At 45.6% G+C, this 27,602-nt stretch overlaps 1 protein-coding gene across 10 annotated transcripts in view; it reads right to left on the minus strand.

Moving 5' to 3' along the window:
* BLNK (B cell linker) overlaps window positions 1–27,602 on the minus strand; it is an 849,614-nt gene that overhangs the window by 327,852 nt on the left and 494,160 nt on the right. For all 10 annotated transcript variants that reach the window (XM_078643456.1, XM_078643447.1, XM_078643446.1 and 7 more), the window contains one exon: window positions 9,486–9,551. In XM_078643456.1, coding sequence (XP_078499582.1) covers window positions 9,486–9,551 — 66 coding nt within the window. The remainder of the gene's footprint in view (window positions 1–9,485; window positions 9,552–27,602) is intronic.

Genomic DNA, 27,602 nt, shown 5'->3' on the forward strand with positions numbered 1-27,602 from the left:
AATTACAAAAGGAGAGGTATAATCTCAAAGTGCCAAGTGCATTAAAAACAAAAAATGACCATAAAAACAACATACAAACAGAAGTCATTAAACTCAATGAGTTAAAAAAGATCTAAGATACCTAAACATGTGTCATATGTTACATCGAGTTCCTAAACTTTACGAAAAGTTTCAAAAATTTTGCTAGGGTGTGGACCACTTCCATATTTTCTAGTCGTTGCAGTCTAAGGAAAGCGTTTCTGCAAGACTGGAGGCCCCACTTCTTTTGTCATTATGTTGTTCACAAATCATTTGAACACAAGGCATTATATAGTCCTAATAGTTTTGAGCATCATTACTTGGCAAAGACATATGGCGCACACTACATCTGGGAGACAATTCAAAGGGCAACTATCCTATTTGGGTCTTTTGCAAGTCATGCAACACCATATATGCTAACGTTATTGTGTATTCCAGATAGTTTAGATTTGGTCACTGTAAAAGACAATGGCCCACAATATATATATGATTAAGGCACATCACAGGTGCTATGATCACTGCATAATCAAGATGTCAATTACATAATTAAATGTTCAGAAATTTGTGTTAGTATGGATGATCAACGGAGATAAGTCCCAAAATGAAATGATGCGTGTCAGACACCCTTATGTTTTAAAGATCTCATGGTGTAGGTATACTAGTCTTTGACTAAACAAGACAGTTGGGCGTATGTGGCATCCATCTCATTAACGCCATCCCTGACGGAATCAAAAAGATCCATCCATTTACACTCATGGATGTTGAGTATTAAGTCAAGGTCGTCACCCCTTGGTCCCAATGTGATTTTCTCAAGAACCAACCATTGTAAGGATTCAGGTTGATGTCTTTTTTCCTTTAAAATGTTCCACCGATGGGGCCCCAACAGTATTACACCTAATCCTGCTGCAATGCTGGAGTATCGTTGCCTTTACTTTCTGTATGGTTTGGCCAAAGTAGATTAAGCCACAGGGACATGGAATAGCATAAATCACCTTTAACGTATTGCAGTTAGTGTGTACAGTGAGATCAATCTTGGGCTGGCAGTAGCAAAATTGTTTGGTTTGCAGTGTCATCTTGCACGCTTTACAGTGGCTACACTTAAAAGTCCAACTACCGCAGGAAGCTGCCAAAGTGATTGGATTGTTGGTTCTGGGGGTATTTCAAGTAAGGACCTAATGACATGTTACTTAATGTTCTTCCCTTTCTTGAAAGAGTGCATTGGAGGGTCCTGTACTTCCAGGTCATGAGCAATGATACCCCAATGTTTGTTAACGACTTGTCTAATGGCGTTGCTGCAGGTATTAAAAGTTGTCACGCAGATCATTCTTTCCATTATCTCAGTGCTTCGGTCTTTTTACATAAGTAGTGTGTCATGTTGGTTTAACCAGGCCCTTTTCCTTGCCTTCTTCACAAACCTTTTAGGATAACCACATTTAAGCAGTCGTGATATTAGGTCATCAGATTTCTGAAAGAAGTCTCCCTTCCTGGAGCAGTTCCTTCTGATCCTAAGGAACTGCCCAAAGGGCAGATTATCACGCAATCCTCTGGGAAGATGGCTTCCATATCCCAACAGAGTATTCCTTTTTGCAGGTTTTTGGAATATGCTGGTATATAGATTTTGATCCTGAGTTTTGATGGAGATATCAAAAAAAGTCAATAGACTTGGTGTCCCAGTGAATGCTGAATTGAATATGATCCAATCTGCCATTGATCCAAGTGCGGAAATCCTGAAGTTCTGCCACATTACCAGTCCATATTAGCAATACGTCATCAATGTAACTTTTCCAATGGGTCACATTGGTTCTGAATGGGTTTGAGGTGTTGTATACGAACTCCTACTCAAAATGATCCATGAATAGTATTGCCAAATCCGGGGCGAAGGTGGCTCTCATGGCTACCCCCTTTGTTTGCAGATAATATTCCCCTTGAAACATGAAAAAGTTCTTCATCAAGGCAATTTCCAATAATTGGGGAATGAACTCCATGGGGATCAATGGGTTGCACCCTTCTGTCCAATGCTTTGCGTATCAGCTCCAATGCTGGGCCCTGCGGAATGCTCATGTAAAGGGACACAATGTCCATGGTGACCAGGATCGGTTTTGCAGGGTCAAAAGTCATTCCATCCATTAAATTAATACCCTCCATAGTGTCACGGAGGTATGATCTTGTGTCTTCCGCCAATGGTTTAAGGAAAAAGTTAATACATTTACAAAAAGGTTCCAGCACTGAGCCGCAACCCGAAACTATTGGTCTCCCAGGTGGTTTCTCCATATTCTTATGAACTAATGCAAAGGCAGAAAATCCAACTTAAAAACCAGGTGCAATTGTTAGTTACAACATTAGATACCTATAGTTTGAGTTAAAGAGAAGGTGCCATAAGGGACAGTTTTACCCAAAATGCCTTTTTAAATGCATTAATTACTTAGTAGACCCTGGAAATGCGGGAACCTTCCACACAAGCCCTGGAATAAAATGCACTTATGGCCCTCTTTGTAGTATCAGGAAGGGGACGGCATTGAATGGCATTGCTAACAGAACAACACTCCCACTCAGAACTTTGACATGCAGCAAGAACCATCATGCAGCGTGTAGAATTCTTACGGCCAGATGTATCAACCTTGCATTTTGCGAGTCCTTAATACCAAATGTTACCGATTCGCTATTAAGGACTCGCAAAATGCAATATATGTGGGATTCACATTTCAAACAGTGATTCCTACGCATTCCTTATGTGTGACTCGCAAATTGAGAGTCGCAAATAAGGAATGGCTTCCCAATCATTTCTATGGGCCAAGAGGCCCATAGGAATGAATGGGAATTGCATGCGCAATTTGTGAGTACCGAATAAGTACTCGCAAATTGCGCATGCAATTTCAAGGGTGCAAGGGTCCTAAAAGGACACCCTGTTGCACCTCAGAAATATGCATTTGTGCATATGTGGTGGACAAACATGCGCTAAGGACATGTATTTGCACCACATGGCATTAAAAAAATGCAAAACAGTGCATTTTAACAGAAAATCGCAAATTACCACCAAATTCAAGTTGGTGGTAATTTGCGATTCCTTAAAGAGATATTGCAATTTGCTAAGGCTATAAGAATAGCATTTAGGGAATCGCAAATTGAGTTCCCTAACTGCATTCGCAATTTAGGTATTCGCAAATAATTGCGATTACCCATATTGCGAATTCTTATTGCTTGATACATGTCAAAATGCATTGTGGAGATCGCAAATGGGTCAATTCTGCGAATCGGCACGTTTGCAATCGCAAAATGCGTTGATACATCTGGCCCTTACAGCCTGATTCATGTACGGGCCGTTTTGCGTGTCCCTAATAGCGATTAATAGCGACTCGCTATTGAGGAAACGCAAAACGGTATTCATGTACTTTTCGGGGAAAAAATAGCGACTCGCACGCGGGCGCTAAAGCCGTTAGCGACCGACAAAAAACGCAGAAAAATCGCTATTTCCGGCTACCTGCGATCGGGATAGCGACTCGCAATCCCGATCGCACGGGATAGCGACTCGCAATCCCGATCGCACGGGATAGCGACTCGCAATCCCGTGGGATCGGGAATGCGAGTCGCTATCTCGCGGGATCTGGAAAACGGGAAGACGCATTACGAGCACCGTGATGACATCACAACCAGGAAGCAGCCAAATCCCACCCCCAAACAACACAGTGACGCTATCAGTCGAGTGTTGAAGACCGAAAGCTGCCGCTAAACTGCCGTTAGCGACTCACAACCCCGCCGAAATAGCGACCGCCATGTCGGAGGAACCCCAGCCAGGCCCCAGCAACAGCGCTGCCCGCAAGCGCAAACTGAAATTCTCCGAACAGGAGCTGGAGAACCTCATCGAAGGGGTGGTGGCCAACCACGACCAGCTGTTTGGTGCCAACTCCCGGAGGGTCCCAGAGCAGGAGAAGAGGAGGATCTGGGTTGGGATTGCCTCCAGTGTGAACTCTGTGGGCGTTGCGGACAGGTCTCTGGAGGAACTCAAAAAGCGGTGGTACGACCTCCAAGGCCGTGCCAAGGAGAGGGTTGCGGAGCGCCTTGGTGAGGCATCAGGCACCGGAGGTGGTGGACCGACTGTCCCACCCAACACCCCCCTGGAGGACCAGGTAGAGGACACGTTGGAGAGGGAGGCGTGTGTTGGCGTGACCCCTCTGGACTCCTCCCGCCCCACCCAAGACACCCAAGGTAAGTGGCATGCGACTGCGACCCTGTCCCCTATGACCGCCCCTGACCAAATAGGCTCACTCATTGGCCCTTATTCATGCCTATGTTGTGCATCAGGAAATGCCCTGAAGCATTGTGGGAGACGTAGTATGTCCACAATGTAGTAGTACCACAATGCGGCCAGAAAGGTTCCAAAGTGCGCAAATACACAGCCACCCAGGGAATGACACCCAGCATGCATGTAACATCTGCACGTCTGACAGTCACATGCACCTAATGAGTATCCACTTACCCTCACAGGTGCGGGAGACAGCAGTGACAGTGAGAGGCTGCTGATCGATGAGGAGGCCCAGGAGGAGGAATCCCTACCTGAGACACAGCCACCAGCCCCTGCAGCAGCGCCAACACCAGCAGCCAGGCCCCCCGCCTCTGCTGCATCAACACCTACAGGGCCACCGGCTGCCAAGGCCAGGCCCCCCGCCTCTGCTGCATCAACACCTACAGGCCCACCGGCTGCCAAGGCCAGGCCCCCCGCCTCTGCTGCTTCAACACCTGCAGGCCCACAGTCTGCCAGAGCCAGGCACCCCACCAATGTGCCTCCAGTGGCTGCGGCACCTGCAACACCAGCTGCAACAACACCTGCAGCACGGCCAATAAGATCTGGCCCAGCCACATCCGCTACACAGCGGCCCAACAGCAGGCGGGGCAATGGGCATCTCCATGCCTGCCTGAGCGTGGAGCGGCGCATGCTCCGCATACACCAGCGGCAGTCCCAGCAGCAGGGAGCAATCCAGCTCCAGCTCCATAAGATAGGCCGCAATGTGGCTGGAGTCGGGGAGAGGATGGACCGCATGACGGCGGCCATGGACCGCATGACGGCGGCTATGGAAGACAACACTGCAGCGCTGGTGAAGCACCGCAGTGTTGCAAGCAGGCGCCACCACCAGTTGCTGAGCCGGCTGTCCACCTACAGCCGCTCCAATTATGTCTCGGCAAATGCCACCACCCTGCTTGCGCGGCGCTCCCTGACCCAGCAGCACCAACTGGTCCAGTGCTGCGAAGATATTACCCGGGTGCTGGAGCATTTGACCACCGCCGTCACCGCACTGCACGCACCTGTGCTACCGGCAATTGTGGGGGGTGATGATGCTAGTGAGGGTGCCTCCAGTGTCAGCAGCCACTCTGCCACGCAGGCCCCCCCACCTAGGCGCAGCACAAGGTCTACGCCTGCTCCAGCTGCCCAGGAGGAGGAGGAGCCTCCCAGGCGCATGCAAATTGTGCGCCGGAGGCGCCAATGACATTGTGTCAGGGACACAGGCGCAGGCTGAACTTAAGCCTGCCATGGACCGTGTCATGCAGTATGCATGAATACTGCATTTTGTAAATAGTTGTTTCCAAGACCCATTATTTTTTGTGATAATAACAAATACATTTATTTTGGTGCACACATACGCCTTGTGTAATCATTACAGTTTGCATGCAATTGTGATATGTGGGGTGGGGGAAGGGGGTGGGCTAGAAATTGTTAGCTGTGATGTGGTTGCGACGTCTGTGGCCTTCAGCTGGGTTCTCCCCGCGTGCATGGTGCGCATGTGCTGGTGGCCGGTCGTCCCCCTCAGATTCACTGCCTGAGATGTCAACTGGTATCCGGCGCTTGGTTGCAATGTTATGAAGCATTGCACAGACAGCCACAATGCGGCAGCACGCTGCAGGACTGTAATACATGGCCCCACCTGTCTTGTGCAGTATACGGAACCTGCTCTTGAGCAGGCCAAATGTCCTTTCAATACAGTTCCTTGTCCGGATGTGCGCAACATTGTAGCGGCGTTGCTGAGGTGTGGCAGGGTTGAGGTAAGGGGTCAGGAGGTATTCCCGTAGGGCGTAGCCACTGTCACCTGTATGAGAGGAGCAGATGTTGATTGCCTGTGCAGCGCAGTTACTTCATAGCAATGTGACATTGTCGACAAAGTGTACTTACCGAGTAGGTGTCCTTCCCCAAACTCTCCCCTGATCAGTCGTGTGTGGAGTCCGCTGTGCCTGAAGATGAAGGAGTCATGGGTACTCCCTGGGTACTGGGCCACAATGTCAGTGATGATGGTCTTGGCATTGCAGACCATCTGTATGTTGAGGCAGTGGTACGACTTCCTGTTGCGGTACATATACTCCGTGCCAGCTGGTGGGCAGATGGCTACGTGGGTACAGTCTATGCAGCCAAGGACATGGGGAAAATGGGCAACATTATAAAATTGTAGTTTTGTGAGGTCCAAATCCTGTTGGCTCGTGGGAAATGTGATGTGCCGGTGGAGCTGGGTGAGCATGGCGTCAACAAAAGTGTGGAGGCAGCGTGACATGGTGGGCTGGGATATCCCCCCAGCAGCGGCTACTATGCCCTGGAAACTGCCGGATGCCAGGAGGTGCAGGCTGCACAATACCTGCACATGTGTGGGCACAGAATTGTTTCGCCTTGTTGGGTGCTGCATGATGGGGTCGAGTTCTTGTATCAGCCAGGTGATCATTTCCCCATTCAGCCTGTATTTAGCATAAATCTGTTCTCTGGTTTGCCCCAGCAAGGTGACCCGCTGCCGGTAAATCCTTGCCTGCCTCATGCGTCTCCTCCGTGCTGCTCGCTGTAGCCTTCGCCGCCTCACCACCATGTACATCCCAGGCATTGTGGAACGCCTATTGCTGCTGCTGAATGTCCTTATGTGTGATTGGTCAGGCCTGGACCTGTTGGTGATTGGCTAACAGTTTTTCAAAATTTGGTTAATCATGGCTTTTATGGTTACCACCTGCTTTGAGTTGTCCTTAAATTGCGCCGCGCAAATGTGCGATTTAGCGCTTTTTCGCTAATGTATTTCTTTCATGAATGCCGATTGAGACAATATTGCGTTTCGCTATTCAATTCGCAGATTCCGTGGTTGGTCGCTATTTCATTATCGCTAATGCTCGGCTTCCCGGAGTCTGCGACTTTTACAGCGTAATCGCTATTCCAGTCGCTATTATTTTTTAGCGATTTCGCTATTTCGTACTTGAATGCCGATTCCGTGTTTTGCACCCGCAATTGCGTTTTCGCAGCCATTGCGGGCGCTATTTCGCTTCATGAATCAGGCTGTTAGTTCTTAGAAGTAACATGCATGTACTGTGAAAAAAAAATATTTAAACATTTTCTTTAAAAAAGAAAGCGTAGAGGCAACTTTCACAGTAGATATTAACTTGGATATATTGAACTGTGATGCTGTCTAGATCAGTTAAAAAATGTATTTTAGTTTTCTGATTGACTGAAGGAACTTAGAATGTTATTCAACATGGTTCCGAAAATTAGGATGAAAACAAATTATTAAATGCAAAGAGAACGTGGACTTTAAGGCCTTGGTGACAGAATATTGTCATAGGTTTATCAGAAGGCTGCAATTTCAACATCCCTCCAAGGGTAGCGACTAATTACTTAAATGACACCACATATATGGTTTGTATTTGCATTTTAATATATTATTAAAATACATGTTAGGTACAATTTTCTTGTTGTGCATCAATGAAAAGCAAATTCAGAGTTTATTATATGGATGTATGACATTACAACGCATACTTTTACATCGCATGCCTTTACAACGCGGTATTTACAACGAATACCATTACAACGCATAGTGCTTTGGGGCGCTGGATAGTGAATAGTTTAATTTACTATTCCAACTCCAGTCCCCGTGGACACTAGGGAAGGTGTTGGACAGTAAATTAAACTTATTCCCTATCCTAGAGCGCCCCCAGCGCAATGCGTTGTAATTGTTTGCGTTGTAAAAGTTGCGTCGTAAAGGCACTGCGTGGTAAAAGTTGCGTTTAAAGGATGTTTCCCTTATTATATCGATATTATGTACATTTGTACTTGTAGATCCCCAATATGAAGGCGCTGATGCTGGGTTGCATCTGGTTGAGCTGGTAACTGCCTTCAGGTGATTTGTTATGTTACCAGCATTTTTGTAGTCAGACCTCACAATGCTGTCACATGTGACAGTGCATATGTCCGAATTAGGACTGTGTCTCATGTGGAACACTACCTGTGAAGTACCTATTCAGTCCTTCTGATTACTCTCAGTTTTTATGAAGCTTATTAGTTATAGCACTGATTTTCAATAAATCCTCTTTTCTCACAATTAGTTATATGCATGCTTCTTTTACTCATCATGGCATGCCTTACATGATGAACGATAATTGAATAGAGACATTGCTTTCTTTTCATTCAGAGGACACCCACTGACGAAGGGCCAATTGGAGTCTGAAATGAAGCTGTGAATGGGAAACGGGACACAGATAAATACATTAAATTTGATACATCAATAAAAGGAGCATGTCCACCCGATTGTAAGGAAAGAGAATTTATTGAAAAATAATGTTATAGCTATTAAGCTTTACAAGAACTGAGTGTAAACAGGAGCCCCGAATTGGTTCCGCACAAGTAGTGCTCCATGGGCGACCCCGTCCCAATTCAGACATGTGCTTTGACTTATGACATTGGCTCCCAACATCGGAGGGTGGCACCAGAGAAGCACACCAAGGATCAAATGCATCCTTGTGTCCTCAGGAGCAAGAGAATAACAGAGTGTGCAGGGCAGGCCCCCCCAAAGGGGACTCATGGAAGCGCTTCATGCATAATCGTGATACAGTAAGCACATGCATGAGCTACTCATGAGAGGGGAAGCGTTATCATCCTTGATCACAAGAGAGGGGAGGAAATTGAAACAATGAATATTAAACATATAACTTCAAGTGAAGTATGTTTACATGTGCTCACATGTATAAACATTGACAGTAATACAAGAAATCATACATATATTCACTGGTTTCAAGGAAAGATGGGTCGAGTCAATCGAGAATGTAAGACTTCAGTATACTGGACCTTTAAAAGGCTAGTTTTGAGGCTAATGTGGATGATCTTCTATACGTGAGAGTTAATACACAGACCCTGACTGATAATATCTTATATTAATTCAGCTTGTGATAGCATATACCAGTGGGGCACCCAAGGCCAACCAGAAAAAAAGGATAGATTGGATGGGGTCTTGTTAGCACTCCAATTTATTATGTGTTGTGCACATTTGTTGTACACTGTACCACTTGCATACATCCTTTTCTTTTCTCTCTTCAACACTGGTGGAACTATTAGAAAAGGAGGCAAGATTGTCAGCCACGTGTGGGCTGTATTCCTAGCGCCGTGTTCCTAAAATGACAACATTCAGCCTCATTTTCCTACTTCGAAATAATATATATTAACAGACTCAAGATGAACTTACTTTTTGATCTTGTCCATGAATCCACCTTCATTTTTCTTTATATCTCGTACCATCTTCTGAAGATGTCTGCAAGAAATCAAGCATGAATTATCAACTGTGTGCCGATTAAGCACATTAATCACACAACGCATTGAAAAAAGTCTGTGTGGCGAGCATAATATCAACTTTGCTTGCTAACTGTTGAACTGCATTCTAGAAGGGAGTGTCCTTAGCTTTCTTTTATAATCCCATTACATTAAAAAGAGCATAAGCAATACCAACAATAATCTGATGTATTGCAGATCCTACAGCTCTTATTCCAAAATTGAGTTGCATATGATCTGGTGGTCGTCCTATAAGGTTGCAGGTTTCAAATTGTCAATCAGTGGGTTAGCGGCGCAATTTGCCTCCAGGTTATTGCTGCAGAAGTCAACTTGACTTGGAATTGTTCTAGCCTATTTGGATTAAGGTATTCTGGTTATTTGTGGTCATGCATTAACATTGTGTTCATTTATTGATATGTCCTGTGTCTTTAGGTTACAGTTTAGTTGATTTTATATGCTGAGGATATAATATCGCTTTTGCTTATTTTAGGTTGTGTACCTCAGAGCTTATGTAGGTAGGCCACAACTGTTTGCTTTTTTGGGAATAATCAATAGACATCTGACATTGTTTTCCCGTTGTGTATTTCCTCCCTCTCCCTCCCCTGTGACTCTTTGATTTAAGTGATGTAACTATGTAACCTGTAACTCGCTGTAACTCATGTATTGCGCTCTGATACCTCCGGGTCTAGCCAGCGCTATATAAAAATGTTCAAATAAAAATGTCCTTTCGGTGCAACTCTGAACATTGTGATGAGGGGATAAGAACTATCTTTGTGTTCAGCTGCCAGAGCTGTACCTGGGTTCTCGTTTCCTTATATGTTATAATATGCGTTGCACTACATCTAAGTAACCGAAGTTGCTGCCCTTCGTTGTATGAAAGCAAGTGAGCAGGACAGTACCATATCTACAAAGTTATGCTGCTGCAGACACACATTAACAACTTAACCGTGGCGGTTTTACCGCCGTGGTGCGGGCGTTCTAAAGGGTGGGCGGGGCTCCGTCAGCCGTTGGCCGACGGCAGCACTAGGGAGGTAGTGCGTTGCCCGACGGGAGCACGCAAGGGGTTAAGCAACCTTGCACCACACACCCTTAAACCATAGTAGAAAGGTGCATGCATAATGTTTAGGATAGAGTTTGTACTGGAAAGGTACCATACTAGTACAAAACACTATGCTTAAACATACTTCAAAACGTACCTCACTATGTGTACTGTACAGTGCAGCAAAAGTTTGAAACATTTGGAGAAAGAAACTGTTCTACTATTTTGTGCATGCCTCAAGGAGGCATTTTTATTTGGCCTAAAGCCCTCTCTACAAATGTTAATAGATATTCGCACAAAAAATCATGGGTGATAGCACTAGATTTTTTCCCTGTGGTGATTTTTTTCTTTCAAAAAACATGCATTTGCACTGGAAATTCCATTCCTCCCAGGCGGAGTTCTTCATGGAGAACCTCGTACAGAAAGAATGATATTACTATATATAGATTTATAGATTATGTAGCTAACCAAACATTGGTTCCCAGCACTAAGCACTTCATGGTATACAACCTGGACTAACAATATGCACAAATTCAGAAAAGTCAGGTCTTTGGAAGCTTTTGGTAAGCCGAAAAAAGAACTGCAAGACTTCATCAAAACAAGCAGGGTGTTCCACAGCTTAGAACCCAAGTAGGAGAAGGACTGGCCCCCTTAACAGGCTTTCCTCACTCTAGAACTGTGGAGTGGATGGTTTTGCATGATCGCAGAAGACAATTCTGCTGTAAAGAGTCACAAGAGAGCTAAGGTGACCGGGACCTGAGGTTTACATGATTGTATGCATGTAGCACAGAGTCTTAAAGTGAATTCACTTCTCAATCGGTAGCCAATGGAGATATTTAAGAAGCCTGGAGGTAGAAGTATTGAAGTAGTAGTCGGGTGGCCACATTCTGACTTATCTGGAGCCATTTAAGTGAAGTCCCAGGCACCCCCAAATAAAGAATGTTGCCATAATCCAGCCTGCAGATAAGTAATACCTGTATTACTGTTCTTTGGGCAGAGACTGGAAGGCACCCATGTATGTTCTTTAAGCATCTTAGTACACCAAACCAGGTGGAGGCTACTTTAATGATCTGATGGTTCATTGAGAGCCCATTATCAAGCCAGAAACTTAGGTTCTATACTAGATGGGCCAGAGTTGATTCTCCATGGAATCCACAATGAGACACAAGAGCAGCTTTCCGTTGAGATTCCAACCATATTTGTGAATTCCCCAAAAGTAGTAAAACCATACTGGGAAATAGATTTAAATATCTGTGTGTAGTTTCACCATTTATGAATCAGGTCCTTGGTGTAAAAGTGGGCTTGACAGCTATGGGGAAAGGGCATGCATGCAAAATTCATAGATTGTCCTCAAACCTACTTCCCAAAACAGGTTGGGAAACTGTGTTTCTAGGTTGGAAAGTAAAGAAAACACCCCCGAAATTCATGTTTAGAGAATTCTGTTTCACCACCAGAAAAGAAGGACACATTCTTTTAAAGTACACATGCACTTATCTACTTTATGTGCTCCTATATACTGTCCACTCAATCTGTAGGAGTATGTATAGTGAAGAGACAGTACTGATTAAAATGTATGATTTGTATAGATGTCCCCAACTAGTCTTAAGGACTTTTGCAAAACACCACCACTGCAAAAGTCAAACATCTCAAATAATAGGAATAAAACTATGAGTAGATTTCCATCTTCTGAAATGAAGTTTTGGTCCAGTACCCGTCTATTTATGTCTATAACTTTCTACATATATTTTGAGAAATGGCCACTAAGCAGGTACCTAACAATCAAAAAAGGCAATTAGCACACAAGATTGACCGTTTTGACATTAGACAGCAATCATTACTTGACATCTAATCACTATTTACTCATGCAATATTAGTAACATTGTCTTTTGAGAATTAAATATCGAATTTATGATTGAATGTAACTGAACAAAACTTCAGAATAAGAAAGCACTTCATATGAATGCTGAATTTTGGAGTACACTCCTCATTCTTTATTCATGTATGAATCTTTTATATATTGTGAATATGTGGAACGAACCCGCATTCTCTACCTTTTTATGCAAACATACCTATCATACTTTTAAATCTATAAAGTGCCTTTTTAGATCTGTGCCTTTCAAGACCTTTTCCCAAAAAAATATACAATATACACATAGAGTGAGTGTTGGCTCACCTTCCTTCAGCTATTGTTTTATTTGGCTCAGGAAGTTTTACCCATTAATCTACAGGTATTGTCAATCACTTCTTGGATCAATCCTCTGGTGTACATTAATGTCACTGCCTTTCTATTATTGCCTGTTAAGGTGTATTCGTCCACCTCAATTGGGATGAGGGACTATTTTACATCTGAAAAGAATGTCAATTACCACGTGTTGAATAGTTTATGTCTTACTTTCAAGTGCTTGATTCTTAGATGGCTGCCCAATGGCAGTGGACTGGAGCCACCGGACAGCCATCTAAGGATTTGATTATGAGTGCCCCAGTGTAGAATGCAATAATTATCGTATCGAATAAATTTCAATACTGCTTTCTTCGAAATCTATCATGTGCAAAATGTATCATCTATTTATAGCTGTATAACTAAAAATAGTGTATACCATGGATTCTGGTGCTTACTGCACCATAATCCACATGTTTAGCATTTTACCGCCTTTTATAGTTTAGTAAAAATGATAGAATAGACCTGTTGAAATGTATCTAGGGATGTAGATTTTATCACACTCAGAAGTAACGTGGTGTGTATAATCTCATAATTCAAATATATGCAGTAACAGGAGTTGCCAGAAACTCTTAATCGATGCTCAAGTGTTAGGTTCGCTCTGAGGCACTGACCAAACCAACAGGATCAACCCTGACGCACTACTGAAGAATAAATGATGGCTTTGCACACAGCATCAATGTATGACATAAAACATGGAATGCATCATTGTTTTTATAATGTTCTCAGTGTTAAGAGTCTGCACCTCTCCCCTGCGGCTGGGACGCTGCTCATACAGGGGGCACATCTGGTGGAGCTTCTTCCATGGGGGTCTCCTCTCTGATGCTGCAGCTGGGCCACTGGTGCTGAATAGAGCACTCAGCGGAACCCTACAACTCACAAAAACAGGCGAAGCCACCGGATATGGCTTATATATTACAATGTGAGCCGGACCTAATGACTTTGCCAGCACTAACGGCTAGAGTCATTGACCTCAAAGCTGGGGAACCGGGTTTGAGCGTTGGCCGGACGCTCAACATCCTGAGATTCTGGCCACTTCACTTAATCTCCTGTGCGTCACAACAATGAATATATAACTTAACTGGTGCTCATGTTCAATGCGCTGATACCTTCGGGTCCAGTTGAAACTATATAAAACCCCCAAAAATTAAAAATGTGTAAGCAAGCCATTGTTATTCCATCATCTTTTTATAATTATGTTTGCGAATTTTGCTCCTACAGCAATTATACAAAATAAACAATTTAAAAATGTACAATATACACACTACATTCCACACAGAAACCTTCAGAAAGTGAGAAAAAAAGGATTAAAACTATGAAGCTTGACAATAAACTGCGTTCTTGATATCCCAAATAGCTTCCTCTTCATTAACATCCACTGACGTTATAGGATTGAGTAGCACAATTATTTTCTTGAGAACCTTGTGCAAGGGCGTCCTTGATGCCGCCCACTAATCGCTGCTGCCTTGATACAGTCCTCACACTTTACAAAAACAGATGGGCAGCTGTGTCACATGCTCAACTGAGAATCAGCAGGGCTAGGATACATACAGGAGAAGGCCTGTGGATGACCCAGTTCCAGAGCTGGGAGACTGTTCATGAGGTCGCATTCCTTATCTCTGATGAATCAGAGATTAACTTTTAGATTCGTCACCCTTCCCCAAGTTGCTTTATGTGTATGTAAACAGGTGAAGTTCAACCTCCTCTAAATGCTTCTGCTCTCATAAAATGAGCATTTCAGTTATGTTGACTAATTCATAATCATGAAAATGTAAACACCTATTGCTAGATGACATTATAGAGAGGCATTTGCACACCTTTAATGCAAACGCAATGTTTTCTAATCTAGATGTTGTCTCCAAATTGAGTCATACCCCTTTAATGTCTTTCAGTGGCTACATGCCATGCTTATTGCACTGTTTTTTGGCCATTTCCAGGCTTTCACAAATACTGCTTTCTAGCAGGGTGATGGTTTGCCTCGGTTGGTTCACTAGAGTAACTATCTCTTGTAGGCCCTTGAAAACCATTGCAGCTTTAATAACATGGGCATGTATAATAAAAAAAAAAGTGCATAGCAAGATGATGGAATGGACAGAACATACCTCGGGCTCACACCCACCCTAGATCTAGAACGATAATTATCACAAGGATGGCCTGCACGAGCTCATTCATAGCTCCCATTCTCCTTCACCCCACTCCTCTGTGACGTGGAAGGAGCAGCTTATGCCAGTCGCACTTGACACCAAAACACCCCCGTTAAGACCACACTTGGAGTGACCAGATGTCCCAAATTTGCTTTCCGTTGACCACCCCCCTCAAACCAGTACAGACTGAGAAGGAACATGGCTCCTGTGCTGCTGCGCCCCCCACACTTGCTGCAGCTGGTGGCGTCAGCCCAGCTTTCCAAAGCAGCACGATTCTCCTTGCAGGATTTCCAAGCAGCATGATGTAAGCAATTTAGGCTGCATGTCTAATCATATATCTGTATGTGTCGAACTTGGATACAATCTTCCATGCATTGGACTTCATTCTCGTCATAGAAGTGAATGTTGCAATTTAAGTGCTTCTGTGCTCTATGGTCACTGCCAAATTGTAGTGCCAAATTGTAGTCTTAATGTTATGCCAGTGATAAATTCCGGGGCTTTAATTTTAAAATGAGATTATCACTGCATCTCCATACCCTTTCAAAGCAATTCAATGAAGCATATAAACATAAGCCTCCTGCCTCTCACTTGTTTTTCACATGACTAATTGCTAAGGCGCAGCGAAATATAACACGTCCAGAGCACCGCTCTCGTCGTCAGGCATGATAATGAGACTACTCCCACATAAGCCAATACTCTTCCAAACAAGCACACCCAATGGGAAAGGGTGTAACGCAAGCCCCTGCAGGGCAGGGCAAAAGGGTAGGACACGCTTCATGGGTCACTGCATTCAGCCAAAGGTCTAGGAACATTTGCGAGATATGAGGGTCTCAGAGGCCCCTCACTACATGCTGCAGGGCAGCCCCATAATTTTGTATCACGCCACTGCCAATGGGGTAGTGTTCACCTCTTCTCAAAGTGTGTCAGCTCCTCGTTAGGGTAGGAAGCAGTTTGTCATAGCATCTACAATACAAAGTATGGGTAGATTTAGCCATTTTTTTTGCTGAGGTGTTACCTACAGGAGCAACTCTAATAAATCTTTCTGTTCACTTTCTGTGAGAGTTGCTTTCCTGACGGAAATTCACCCCACAGAATCATTCGCTGATGTTGCTCAATAGAGGAAGTCATAGGAGGTGTGAATCTGCCTTCACGTCTAAACACTGCAACTCTGGGACCAATCTGACCTAAGGACTAACAATGAAGCAAAACTCAGTGAAGATTCTACCAACATGTTAGAAGGTTAACTTGCTGGTGTAGGTGCCCTTTCAGACCTCTAAACCACAAAACACCAGCAAGGAATGAGAAGTGCTTTTTTTAGTGCTTTTTATTGTTATGATGTGTCAAATTGTAAAATAAAGTTATTAGGTAGTACGAGGAGTGGATGCCATAACAATAGATATGTAATGAGGGATGTGTTGTACAATGGACCTAATGCAGAGCACGCAGACTTTGCCAACCGATTGAAATTTGCCCGAATGCCATCTACTAGAGTCACAATCTCTCCTGCAAAACCATTATATAAAAAAGTCACTGTCTCCTCTTCTTCCACTCCGATCAAACAAGCCAGCTGGGGCACTGCACCTCTAACGCCCAGTTACATGCACCTTAGTAGATATAACATTCTATGTTGTTATGCTGTGAGGTTCCTCAGCACCTTCCAAATAGGTGTGCTGTCAATCCCTGCCAAGAAAATAGTGGTCTGCAGGTGACTGGAGGGAGGAATGGGGTTGATGGTATCTGAATTGTCTTACACCACTGTTGGCAATGCTACCCAACTGATTAATACAGTTAAATAGGTCTGAGGATATGTCTTGAGTCATGTTTAGAATTAAGGTTCAAGGTGGAAGAACTGGTTTTATAAACAGTATTACTTCTAAAAGCTATAGAAGACAACTTTAATATGTATGTGATATTTGGACTTCATACTTTGAAGACCCTATTACATTAATTGATTGGGCATAGGCAAGCAGCCTCCTCTCTGGTATCATAGACAGTGATATGTCTCATTAAGTGACCTAAGACAGGCTGAAGCAATGTGATAGGTGCACAGAGAGAAAATTTAGACCCAGGGGCGGGGGGGATTATGTTATTGGACTGTGTAAAAAGGCTTGTGAAATAGCTGAAGAAACTGCGAGAGAAAGAGTGTGTGGGGCAAGGCTTACACATTGGTGCTAGGCAGTCACACACCAGGTTGGTCATGAATGATGGTGAGAATGTAAATAAATCAGTAAGAGTTCGGAAAGATGATGTGAGGGGGTGTAGCTAGTAATAGTCTGATTTTATGCATCTTTTCCATTGTTCTGGCACTGCAATGAGCAGAGGTGATGAGGCACATGTGTTGTGGCAGGGATCTTAGCTGGTGATAGGTAAACCGGTTTACTTTATCTAACCCATAGTTAACTGTTTTGAGCTAGGTGTGGTGTGACAACTGCATTCCCGAATGTGCAGACAGACAATACACAACCCTCCCCAGATCATTGCTTCCCCAGCACTCACCTAAAGTTTCCTTCATTACTGTCACTCATCTGCTTCAGAAGAGACCCCTTATGCCTTTCAGTTGTGCACTGAAGGTGTATTTCACCAAACTATCCTTCCACCTACTTATGTGTCCAGGACAGATTATAACCCAGGCTCATCAAACATAGCAGATAACCTGCCTAGATGCATGAAAAGCGTGAAGCTGCAAGGTTGAACTAGCTGTAAGTTTCTGATGTGGGCCTGGAGACATTAGGTGGACAGAGGTATGATCCTCCAACCCCCTGAGACGGCAGGAAAAACAGTGTTAAAGGCACAGTGGGGACACTTCAGGGTCCCATTTAGGGGAGACAAAGCACTTATATGTGGCAACATCGATGGGAAGGATCCTGGTCACACAAGGGAGAGCACTAGATTACAGGAAATTCGGCAACCAGAACAAGTACATTTTCAACTCACTTTGATGCAAAGTCCAGAGGAGGCAGGAATTTAGCTACAATATACTCTCGACTCATTGCAGAGTCTGCAGCGAAAGGAGTGATTGCCATAAATGGCATATGGGGGGAAAGAATTTATTTATTTAAAAAAAATATATATATTTATTAGCATTTTCAAACCATAGAAACAGTACAAGCATGTCAAAGCAGATTGTTCATCGTACCCTGCCTTCCCCTCTCCCACCACCCACCTTCGCCAAGATTGTACAAAACATTGTCCTTTGTCCATATATGGTAACATGCCAACTACTTCCGGAACATGGCGCTGTATCCGAGCCCCTCCACCACACACCAGGGCTATAAACAGGACAGTAACCCCACGCTCAAAGCCCCCATCCAAGCCATCGTAACGTCACCATTTCCCCCACACTCTATTAAACTTCTTCGGGCAACCTCTAGCTTTATATGTCACTCTTTAGGCTGTCATATAAATATCCATTCCCCTCCTCCATTCGTCTAGTCTCGGGGGGCTCAGCGCTCCCCAGGCCCGAGCCACATCTCTCTTAGCCACTACTAAGGCCAGTGTTAGAAAAAGTGGGGTCGGGTCAAATCCACCTCAGTCGGTATCCCCAGTAACCAATTTAGGCTCCAGCGGCAGTGTCGTCTCAAGTATTTCACTAAGCTCCCTCAGTATCGTGGCCCAATAGCTCTGGAGGACCCCACATTCCCAGACGGTATGATAAAAGTTCCCTTCAGCATGTCCACATCTTAAACAATTAGGGTCACTGGCTCGGCCCATCTGATGTAAGCGGTATCTATCATAGTAAACCCTATGGAGAATCTTAAACTGAATGAGCCAGAGCCTCGATTTTACTGCAGCCTCCCTAGGGTGCATAAGGGCAGTCTCCCAATCCAGGGTATCCATCTCTCCCAGATTTGATTCCCACGCACTTTTCTAATTTCACCAGTCCATCAGGCATATTGTTAAGCAGGGTTTTGTAAGTCAGGGAAACTAATTTAGACGGGACCTTGTCCTGTAATAGCCGACCCTCTAGTGGAGCATACTCCGGCAGAGGGCCCGTAAGCGCCCCTTCCGCCCGCCAGGCGTGGCGTACTTGCGCATATTTCAGGAACTGCGTGTGATGCAATCCATACTCTGCCCTCAGCACCTGAAAGGACTTCAAAGCACCCTGTTTCTGCAGGTCGCCCAGCATTGAAATACCAATGTCATCCCACCTTTTAAACCCGTTCAGCTTATGCAACTCTCGTAGCCACGTGCAATGCCATACCGGGGTTTGTCTCGACGGTTTGTGGTGCCAACCAATTCGTCTTGTCCACCTTTCCCACAGCTCTACAGTCACCTATGTCGCAGATAGTAGCGTTTCTCGTCCCCTACCCCGATATATATCTAGTGTAGACACGTACGTCTCTCCAGTTTTCCCTGTTCCAACCTATAGGTAGGGTGGGCTACTGGGGCATGTAGCCAGTCATTTATTGGCGCTAGATGTTCCGCCCAATAGTAGGCCTCAATGTTAGGTAGGGAAATCCCCCCATTATATTGGTTCCACTGTAGGGTCTCCAGGGCTATCCTAGGCTTTTTACCCAACCAAAGCAACGCTCGAAGCCCCTCATTTACCTCTTTGAAAACCTGAGTGGGAAGGGGGAAGTACTCATTTTGAAATTCATATAATAGTCATGGCAGGGTAATCATTTTATACATTGCCGCCCGTCCTAGAATGGTGAGGGGGAGAGTCTTCCATCTGATCGCGGCCTCCGCAAAATTGGTGGGGATTCGTTGGATATTTTTCTTATACGAGATAAAGCGGTCCATTGTCATATATATCCCTAAGTATGTAAATCCCTCAATCATCACCCGTAGCGCCGCGGGCAGGGCAGGCCCCATGCTCTCACCCCTAGGACTATATAGGACCGACTTGTGCCAGTTTATAGTATAGCCTGAGCGTGACCCATAGCGGCCCAGCAAAGTGAACAAATGCGGAACCGAGACCTATGGATGTGTAATGTATAACAAGATGTCGTCCGCGTAGAGCGAGATTTTCTCTTCATATTCATCACCCTGGTCTATTCTGAATCCCGTTATCTGTCTGTCCTGCCGTATTTCACACGCCACCACTTCTATGGTGAGGGCAAACAGCAGTGGTGATAGAGGGCACCCCTGCCGGGTCTCTCTCCTTATGGGGAAGTCACCTGATAACACTCCGTTAACCTTAACCCTAGCTCATGGATCAGTATAGAGAAGGTTTACCCAGTTCCGGAACTTCGGGTCAAATCCTAACTTTAGCAACACCCCGTCCAAAAAGGGCCAGTGCACTGCATCAAACCCCTTTTCAGTGTCGAGGGATAGAAACACATGGGGCTCCCCACGATCACACACCTCCATCAGCCAGTTATGGGTCCTCCTTAAGTTATGTCGAGTTGCCCTGTCTGGGAGGAAGCCTGTCTGATCCAGGTGTATCAGATCTGGTATCACCTTTCTCAGTTGAGGCGCCAGAATCGTCGCCAGGAGTTTAACCTCCACATTTAACAGAGATAAGGGGCAGTAAGACGCACACTTCCCTGGCGGCTTGCCCTGCTTATAGATTGGTACTATTGTGGCCATGCGAAGGTCCGGGGGGAGCGTTCTCTCCTCCAATGCTCCCTCAAACAAAGCCAGAATGTGGGCAGTAAGGAGGTCTGCTGTTTTTTTTTTAAAAACTCAGCGGGGAACCCATTTGGCCCCGGAGACTTCCCCGGGCGCAGTTTAGCTAACGCCACTCTCACCTGGGCTACTGTAATCTCTGCCTCTAGGCTTTCTCGTGGGCTCCTTCCAGACTGGGAGTCTCAACCCCATCCAGGTATTGACTGATCTCTGCCATCGAGCCTAGGTCCCGAGCCTCATAGAATTCCACGTAATAGGCAGCGAACATCTGTGCTATCTGTTCATCCACCGTTCTGCTTTCGCCATTTGCATCCAATACCCGATCTACCCATGTTGCCTCTTGCTCCCTCCGACTCAGCCACGCCAAAAGTCTCCCATATTTATCCCCCACATCATAGAGCCTGTGCAAGGTTGCCTGCGCCTGAGTCTTGGCCTCGTCAGTTGCCAGGGCCCTGTATTGCTGCTGGACATCCAGCATCTGTCGTAACTAACGTGCGTCCCCATCTGCTGCATGGCGATGTTCGAGCTCTAAGACGCGAACCTCCAGGTCACAGAGAGCACCCTGCACTCTTTTCTTTTCTGCCGCTACCCTATTCTGTACTTTATCTCGCATGACCACCTTTAGAGCTTCCCAGATCATCACCCCCAACTGCACTGAGCCTAGATTGTCCGCTAAGTACACCTTGACATCCGCTCTAAAGACTCGTAACAAGTCCTTATTCTGGAGGTGCCATGCCACCAACCTTCAGCTCCTACCCTGCTTCCCAAGTCTCTTCCCTACTGTCACCAGCACCGGAGAGTGGTCCGAGATGCTTCGCGCCAGGTATTCTGCCCAGCTAGCCACATCAAGCGCACGTTGGGGCAAGAAGACATAGTCCAGTCTGGAGTATACCTTGTGGGCCCCAGAAAAATAAGAGTACACCTTAGCATCCGGGTGAAGCCATCTCCAGGCGTCCGTCAGCCCCACTGTGTCAAGAAACCACGCCAAAGGGGACTGGACCGAGGCGTCTGCCCTCACCCTGACCTATCTAGAGGGGAGTGTACCACATCATTAAAATCCCCCCTATCACGTGTAAAGTTTCTGGCGTGGATAGAATAATGTCAGCTACCCCACCAAGTGTTCTAGCTTGCAGTCTAGGAGGTGCGTACACTGACAGGATCGTGATTTTCTGACACCTCCACGTCCCTGTTACCTCAGCGTATGTACCTTGTGGGTCAGTCCAAGTGTCTAAAACCATAAAAGGGGGCGACTTCCTGACTAAAATGGCCACCCCTCTGGAGCCCGATGTGTATCCAGCATGGGCTAATATCTTATACGCCCCCCTGCCCAGGAATCCACACCACATACCTTGCAAATGTGTTTCTTGGAGTAGGACTATGTCCCGGGCCATCCTCCTAACAAAGGCCATAACCAGTCCCCGCTTTATCTTGGTCCCCAGGCCGTTCACATTCCACGTAAGAATTTTGACAGATCCAGTATCATGCGCCTCCATCCCGGGGCCTCCCATCCCTTCAGGGGACATCAAACTGGGTCAAGACAGGCATCGGCCGGTCCCTGGTGTAGGGCGTACAGGTGTAGTAAACCTTTCTGCTTACATCATGCTTGAAAAAAATTACCATAACCATAAACTCCCCCCATCTTACAGCACTAGTAACCCCCGCTTCCCTCCCTCGCCCCCTTAGTGGTTCACCCCAGAAACTCCCCCACCCCTCTCCCCCTTCCAAAACCATCCCCATCCTAAAGATAGAGATACAGCCGTCCAGGTGAAGGAGGTCTGTCGCCCACCCCGGAAGCCTGCCGGGTGAATCGAATCAAGAGAGGCTGTGCGCCGCCGCCTCCTCCGTCGCGGTCCGATGGTGGGGTATGGGGTAGCCGCCACATCGCGGCTGCCACGCTTCTGCCTCAGTCTCTGCGGCTTTGGTGAGCCTCGAAGACCTCCCCCCGGGTGATCTCTAAACGACGACCTCCGCTCCTCCATCGGCTGCGTCCCAGAGGAGGACGCTCCTCCACTCATTGCCATGCCTCCTCCAGAGATAGGGAAAAATGGGTTTTCTCCTTGTAGATCACCTTTAGCTTGGCAGGGAAGAGCAGCATGTACTGTATTTGGAGGGTCCTCAGTTTATCCTTCAACGAGTCAAAGGAGCGCCGTTGCTGCTGCACTTCCTGGCTGTAATCCAGGCAAATCATTAAGTGCGCATTTCCGTGCCGAATGTCCCCCAGTTTCCTGGCCTCCCTGAGGATCATGTCCGGATCTAGGAAATTTAAGAAACAGGCGATGACTGGCTGCTGCTGCGCCCCGGCCGGAGGCCTCGCCAGCAGCGCTCTATGTGCCCTCTCAATGACGAAGCAAGTGGAGAACTTGTCTTTTGGGAAGGTGCGCAGAAGACAGGAGTGGAGGAACTCTACCATGCTTGCCCCTTCAATTCCTTCCCGAAATCCCACAAAGCGGAGGTTATTGCATCTCGCCCTATTTGCCGCGCCCTCCACCTTCCACAGCAGTTGTTTATGTGAGGCCTGTAGGTCTACCAGATCCTTTTTTAGATTCTGTACGATGTCTTCCGCCTCCCCCATCCTGGTCTCCGAGGTGTCACTCGCTCGGCTAAATTGCGGAGGTCCTGTCGCAGTAGGGTCACCTCCGATCCCACCTCACCTATTTTGCTTTCCAAAGCCTCACGAGACGCCTGTATGGCATTCATCAAGAGGGCTGTGTCCAATCTCACCCCTTTCGGATCTCCCTCCGCCACCGGAGCTTAGGGTCCAGGGTCTTCTTGCCCATCTTGTGCTGCGCTGCTGTCACACCTTCACCGGGGCCTCTCTAATCTGGGCCGGAGTCTTCCAACTCGCCCTGTATCGTGTGCCACTGACCGTTGCCGTTCGGCACCAGCGTCCACCCAGGCGCTAGAAATGTTGCAAGGTTACTCCCCACCTCCAGCACAGTTCACTGGGTCACCCCCTTCTGCTTCCACCACACAGCCTTGCCAGTCCGACCTTCAGGCAAGTAGTCAAGCTCCCCAGCTCCCTCACACCCATCCCGATGCTCCACTAGTCAGGGGCCTGGCTCCGACCCCGCTGTGTTCCACTTAGGCGTCATCCATGAGGCCCTCCCGTCTCAGGGCCAGCCCCTCTCCCCTCCGCGGCCCTTAGCGGCAGATGTGCAACATGGGCCCCCTCGCGAGCACTCTTCCTCTACCGGTGCCAGCTGCTGTGCGAGTGGGGAGCAATACACCGATGTTCCTGGTAGGCAAGCAGGAGGGGGGGGGTGGAGGCCAAAGCAGAAGGCCCGTCTCCAGACCCGTGTCTGCACCGGCTCGAAGGCCGCCACCACTCCCGATACTCCCCTTCACGCAAGCGGCATTTCCAGGCAGCCACGCCTCCGCGTCCAGTGCCCCGATGTCCTCCCTGCCCTTCCGCTGTATCTTCTGTGTGCCGAGTGCGATCCGCAGCCCCTCGGCTTCAAGCTCGCTCTTCCGATGTGGGCTCATCAGGCCGGGGCCAGGTCCTGAAGCTCCCGCGACCACTGCAGGCACCACAGCAGGCAGCACGCTTCACCGTGAGCAGCCCAGTATGCCGTCAGGGTCGCAGGCATCCAGCACCGGTCGATTCAAGAGCCCGGTGTGCGCCGCCCAAGACACCGCTTCCCCTTCCTCTCACAGGGCCTCCAGTAGCGCCGCATCCGTCAGCAGTCCTGGGCCGGCGCCATCTTAGCACAGCCGCCAGGCCTCCGGACCGCTCCACTCCGGATTCCGGGCAATATTCCCCCTCAAGCCGCTCTCAGGGGTAGCCAGCAGGTGCACGGGGCCTCAAGCAGTGTATAAATTCAACTTTCGGGAATGAAGTTCGCCAATATGTGCGTCGGATTATTGACGGTAGCCGGAACGAGCTGGCTCCCGTCCTACTCGGCCATGTTGTTGGCACCGCCCCCCATGGGAGAAAGAATTGGCACATAATTACTGCATTAAGTTCCCTTACTCCAGTGTTAGTTCTGGAAAAAAGTTTCTAGTTTCAAGTACAACACATCCATATATGAATTTGTAACGCCCTTGCACTGATAGAAAACATGTGACCTGTCTTACTCCTTTCTCTGTTGAGAGGAACCATTTAAATTGGGTCTTTTAACGTGAGTAAAATACTCTTTGCTTTTACATGCCACATCTTTTTGGTGTTTGATTTGATCTTGATCTTTTTTTGGCCATGTCCTAATTTCATGCGGTTCATGTGGCTTTTAGTTAGGGTTCGGCATTTAAAGGTGAATTAACACCCTGAGACTGACCAATAGCTCAAGGTTTAACATGCCTCCAATTTACAGGACATCAGGAACCTAAGCATGTCAAACAATGCAAGACTTCGAATGAAGAAGTATACAAGTGAGTTAAAACATGCAAGTGCACATGTGTATAGTCCTGATGGGGGGGGGCTATTGCTCAGTTGAAGAAGAAACAGAGCCGGCTCCTGGAGCAACTCATGGAAACGATCACAATGCTACCTCACCTCTTTGATACAATACTATTAGGAAATTTCAACCAGCATTGGAACAACGACAAAGACACCCACAGTGGCTGCACGCAGTAACCTGCTTCAGGACCTCAACATGATTCAAGCAAGCAAGGGACCGACCCACAACAAAGGTGCCACACCTGACCTCATCATCACCAAACTGCTATCAGTAAACATGCTAGACATCACCCCGACAGACCCCCTCAAATTCTATTCCAAATATACACACAAGAAACTAAAATCAAGGATCAAACGAGAAGTGAGAAAACATGGAGGAGGGACTAAAGAAGCGCGTACACAAGCATTTGCAATGCAATAGGTCTCGCAGCATTAAAGTTTGAGTCATTGCCATTGTATATGACAATGTGTTGCATGAAATCTTTAGCAACGTCTATATTGCTGTATGACGATTATTTGCAAGCTGTTAGTTGTTGCTGAATAGTAAGCAATGTTGGCAATAATATTGACAGTTACTTTTGTAGTTATAAGCATTTCTTGTTAGTATGTCTTCTGAGAGTCAACAATGTGCTTATTCTGTAGTTTGTAAATAAATATGTAAACATTGTCTATTTGTTTAGTCAAAGTTTAATGTGTAAGATGCAATTTCTCTCAAAATTTGCATTTTTACTTTATATGCTGATACTATTAAGTCATAGTAAACATTTCAGTTGCAAATTGCACATATTGTTAATTGGATTATTGTATATGCATAAATTATTAAGTAAAAAGAAATAATACAATTTCAAATTGCACAGTTTAAGTAAACATTTAAGTATAAATTGCACACAGTTATGTCATGTAAAGATGTTCAAACATTAATTATTATTGTTATAAACACTATGTTACTTAAACATATTTGTGAAAACAAACAGTATTAAAGGCATTATGTATGCTAAATATTTTTTCTTTTTCTAAAAAAACAGCAATACTTAAGTAGTATTTTAAAGAAATAGTTATATATATATGTAAACATTTGACTTATTGATGTATAACAATATCTTGTAGCTTGTATTATTTATTATGAGTTATACAAATAGTTAGTTTACAGTTGGGAAGGTGCTCTTTATATATATTAAAAGTGTTTCTTGTACATGCAAAAGAGAGAGAGTGTTAGCAAGAGTGAGAATGCGAAAGAGAAAGAGTGCAAGATAGAGAGAGTGCAAGAGAGAAAGTATGAGAGACAGTGTGAGAGAGAGAGAGAGTGTGAGAGAGAATGTGAGAGTGTGTGAGAGAGAGTGTGTGAGTTATAACGTGATGAGAGAGAATGTGAGAGAAACAGTGTGATAGAGAGAGTGTGATAGAGAGGGTGTGAGAGCTAAAGTGTGAAAGAGAGAGTGTGAGAGAGAGAGTGCCTTATGTGAGAGAGAGAGTATGAGAAAGAGAGAGTGCGAGAAAGAGAGAGCGTGAGAAAGAGTGAGTGTGAGGGTGCGAGAGAGAGAGTGGGTGCGAGAGAGAGAGTGAGTGCGAGAGAGAGAGTGCAAGAGACAGAGAGAGAGTGCAAGAGAGAGAAAGAATGCCAAAGAAAGAGTGTAAGAGAGTTAGTGTGTGTGAGAAAGAGCAAGTGAAGTAGTGAGCAGTGCATAGCAAGTTTGCAAAGGAGGCGTAAGAACTTATTGTGTTGCAAATCTTTATTTAGGGTAAACAATGTAAACAAACTATCCCTAGCTGTTATTTTTATAAGTATATTACATAGTACTGCATAATACTGAATAATAGAATAATAGTAAAACAATCAATGTGAAAGTAGTTAAATTTATTGACGGTACCTATTGCTAGTTGTTTATATATGTTTATAGATGCTTGTAGATAAAGTTTTTAAAATAAATAAAGTTGTTAAACAATAACGTTTGTGACAGTGCCTTATGTGAGAGAGAGAGAGTATGAAAGAGAGAGAGTGTGAGAGAGAAAGAATGCGATAAAGAGAGAGTGCGAGAGAGAAAGTGCATGTGTGTGTGTGTAGGTGGGATCAAATGTAAAAGCCGCAATGTGCTAATGAGTAATGTGTAGTAGATGAAGCTAAGCATGTACAATAGTTAGCAATAGAAAAGAGTATACTAAAAACTAATATGTTATGGTGTTAAGATAAGCTTGAGACGAAGAGCTGGAGAGAGCAGTGTAAGAGATGTAGACAAATGATAGTTATGGCGCATTAGTTATACAGTGTGAGAACTTGGAAGCATATGTGTATGCATTAAGTGGCTGCATAGATATTATGAGTTAGGTGTAAGAAGCTTGTGGTGCATATTTATAGCGTTTTTCACACAAGACATCTTCATAGTTAGTGTGATGCACTAAAGAGATATGGCACTGTGAAAAGGTAGAGAGACTCTTGTATACGCTAAGAGAGTGTGTGACGGAATGAAAACACAGATTTTTTTACTTGTACATTTTAAATATTAACTGTACCGTTGCAGGACTGTGTTGCGTGTTACGTTATATGTGTGAGTATCTTTCTGTTTGTAGAGAGCTGTGGCTTTAAGTGTGTGCGTGTGTGTCTCTGTTTACATGTGTGTGCAGCTTTTAATGTGTATATGTTGTGTGTATGCAGATTGTTATAATGTTAAAGA

Source organism: Lissotriton helveticus, chromosome 5_1 (genome assembly GCF_964261635.1).
Source record: "Lissotriton helveticus chromosome 5_1, aLisHel1.1, whole genome shotgun sequence".
NCBI classification, from domain to species: domain Eukaryota; kingdom Metazoa; phylum Chordata; class Amphibia; order Caudata; family Salamandridae; genus Lissotriton; species Lissotriton helveticus.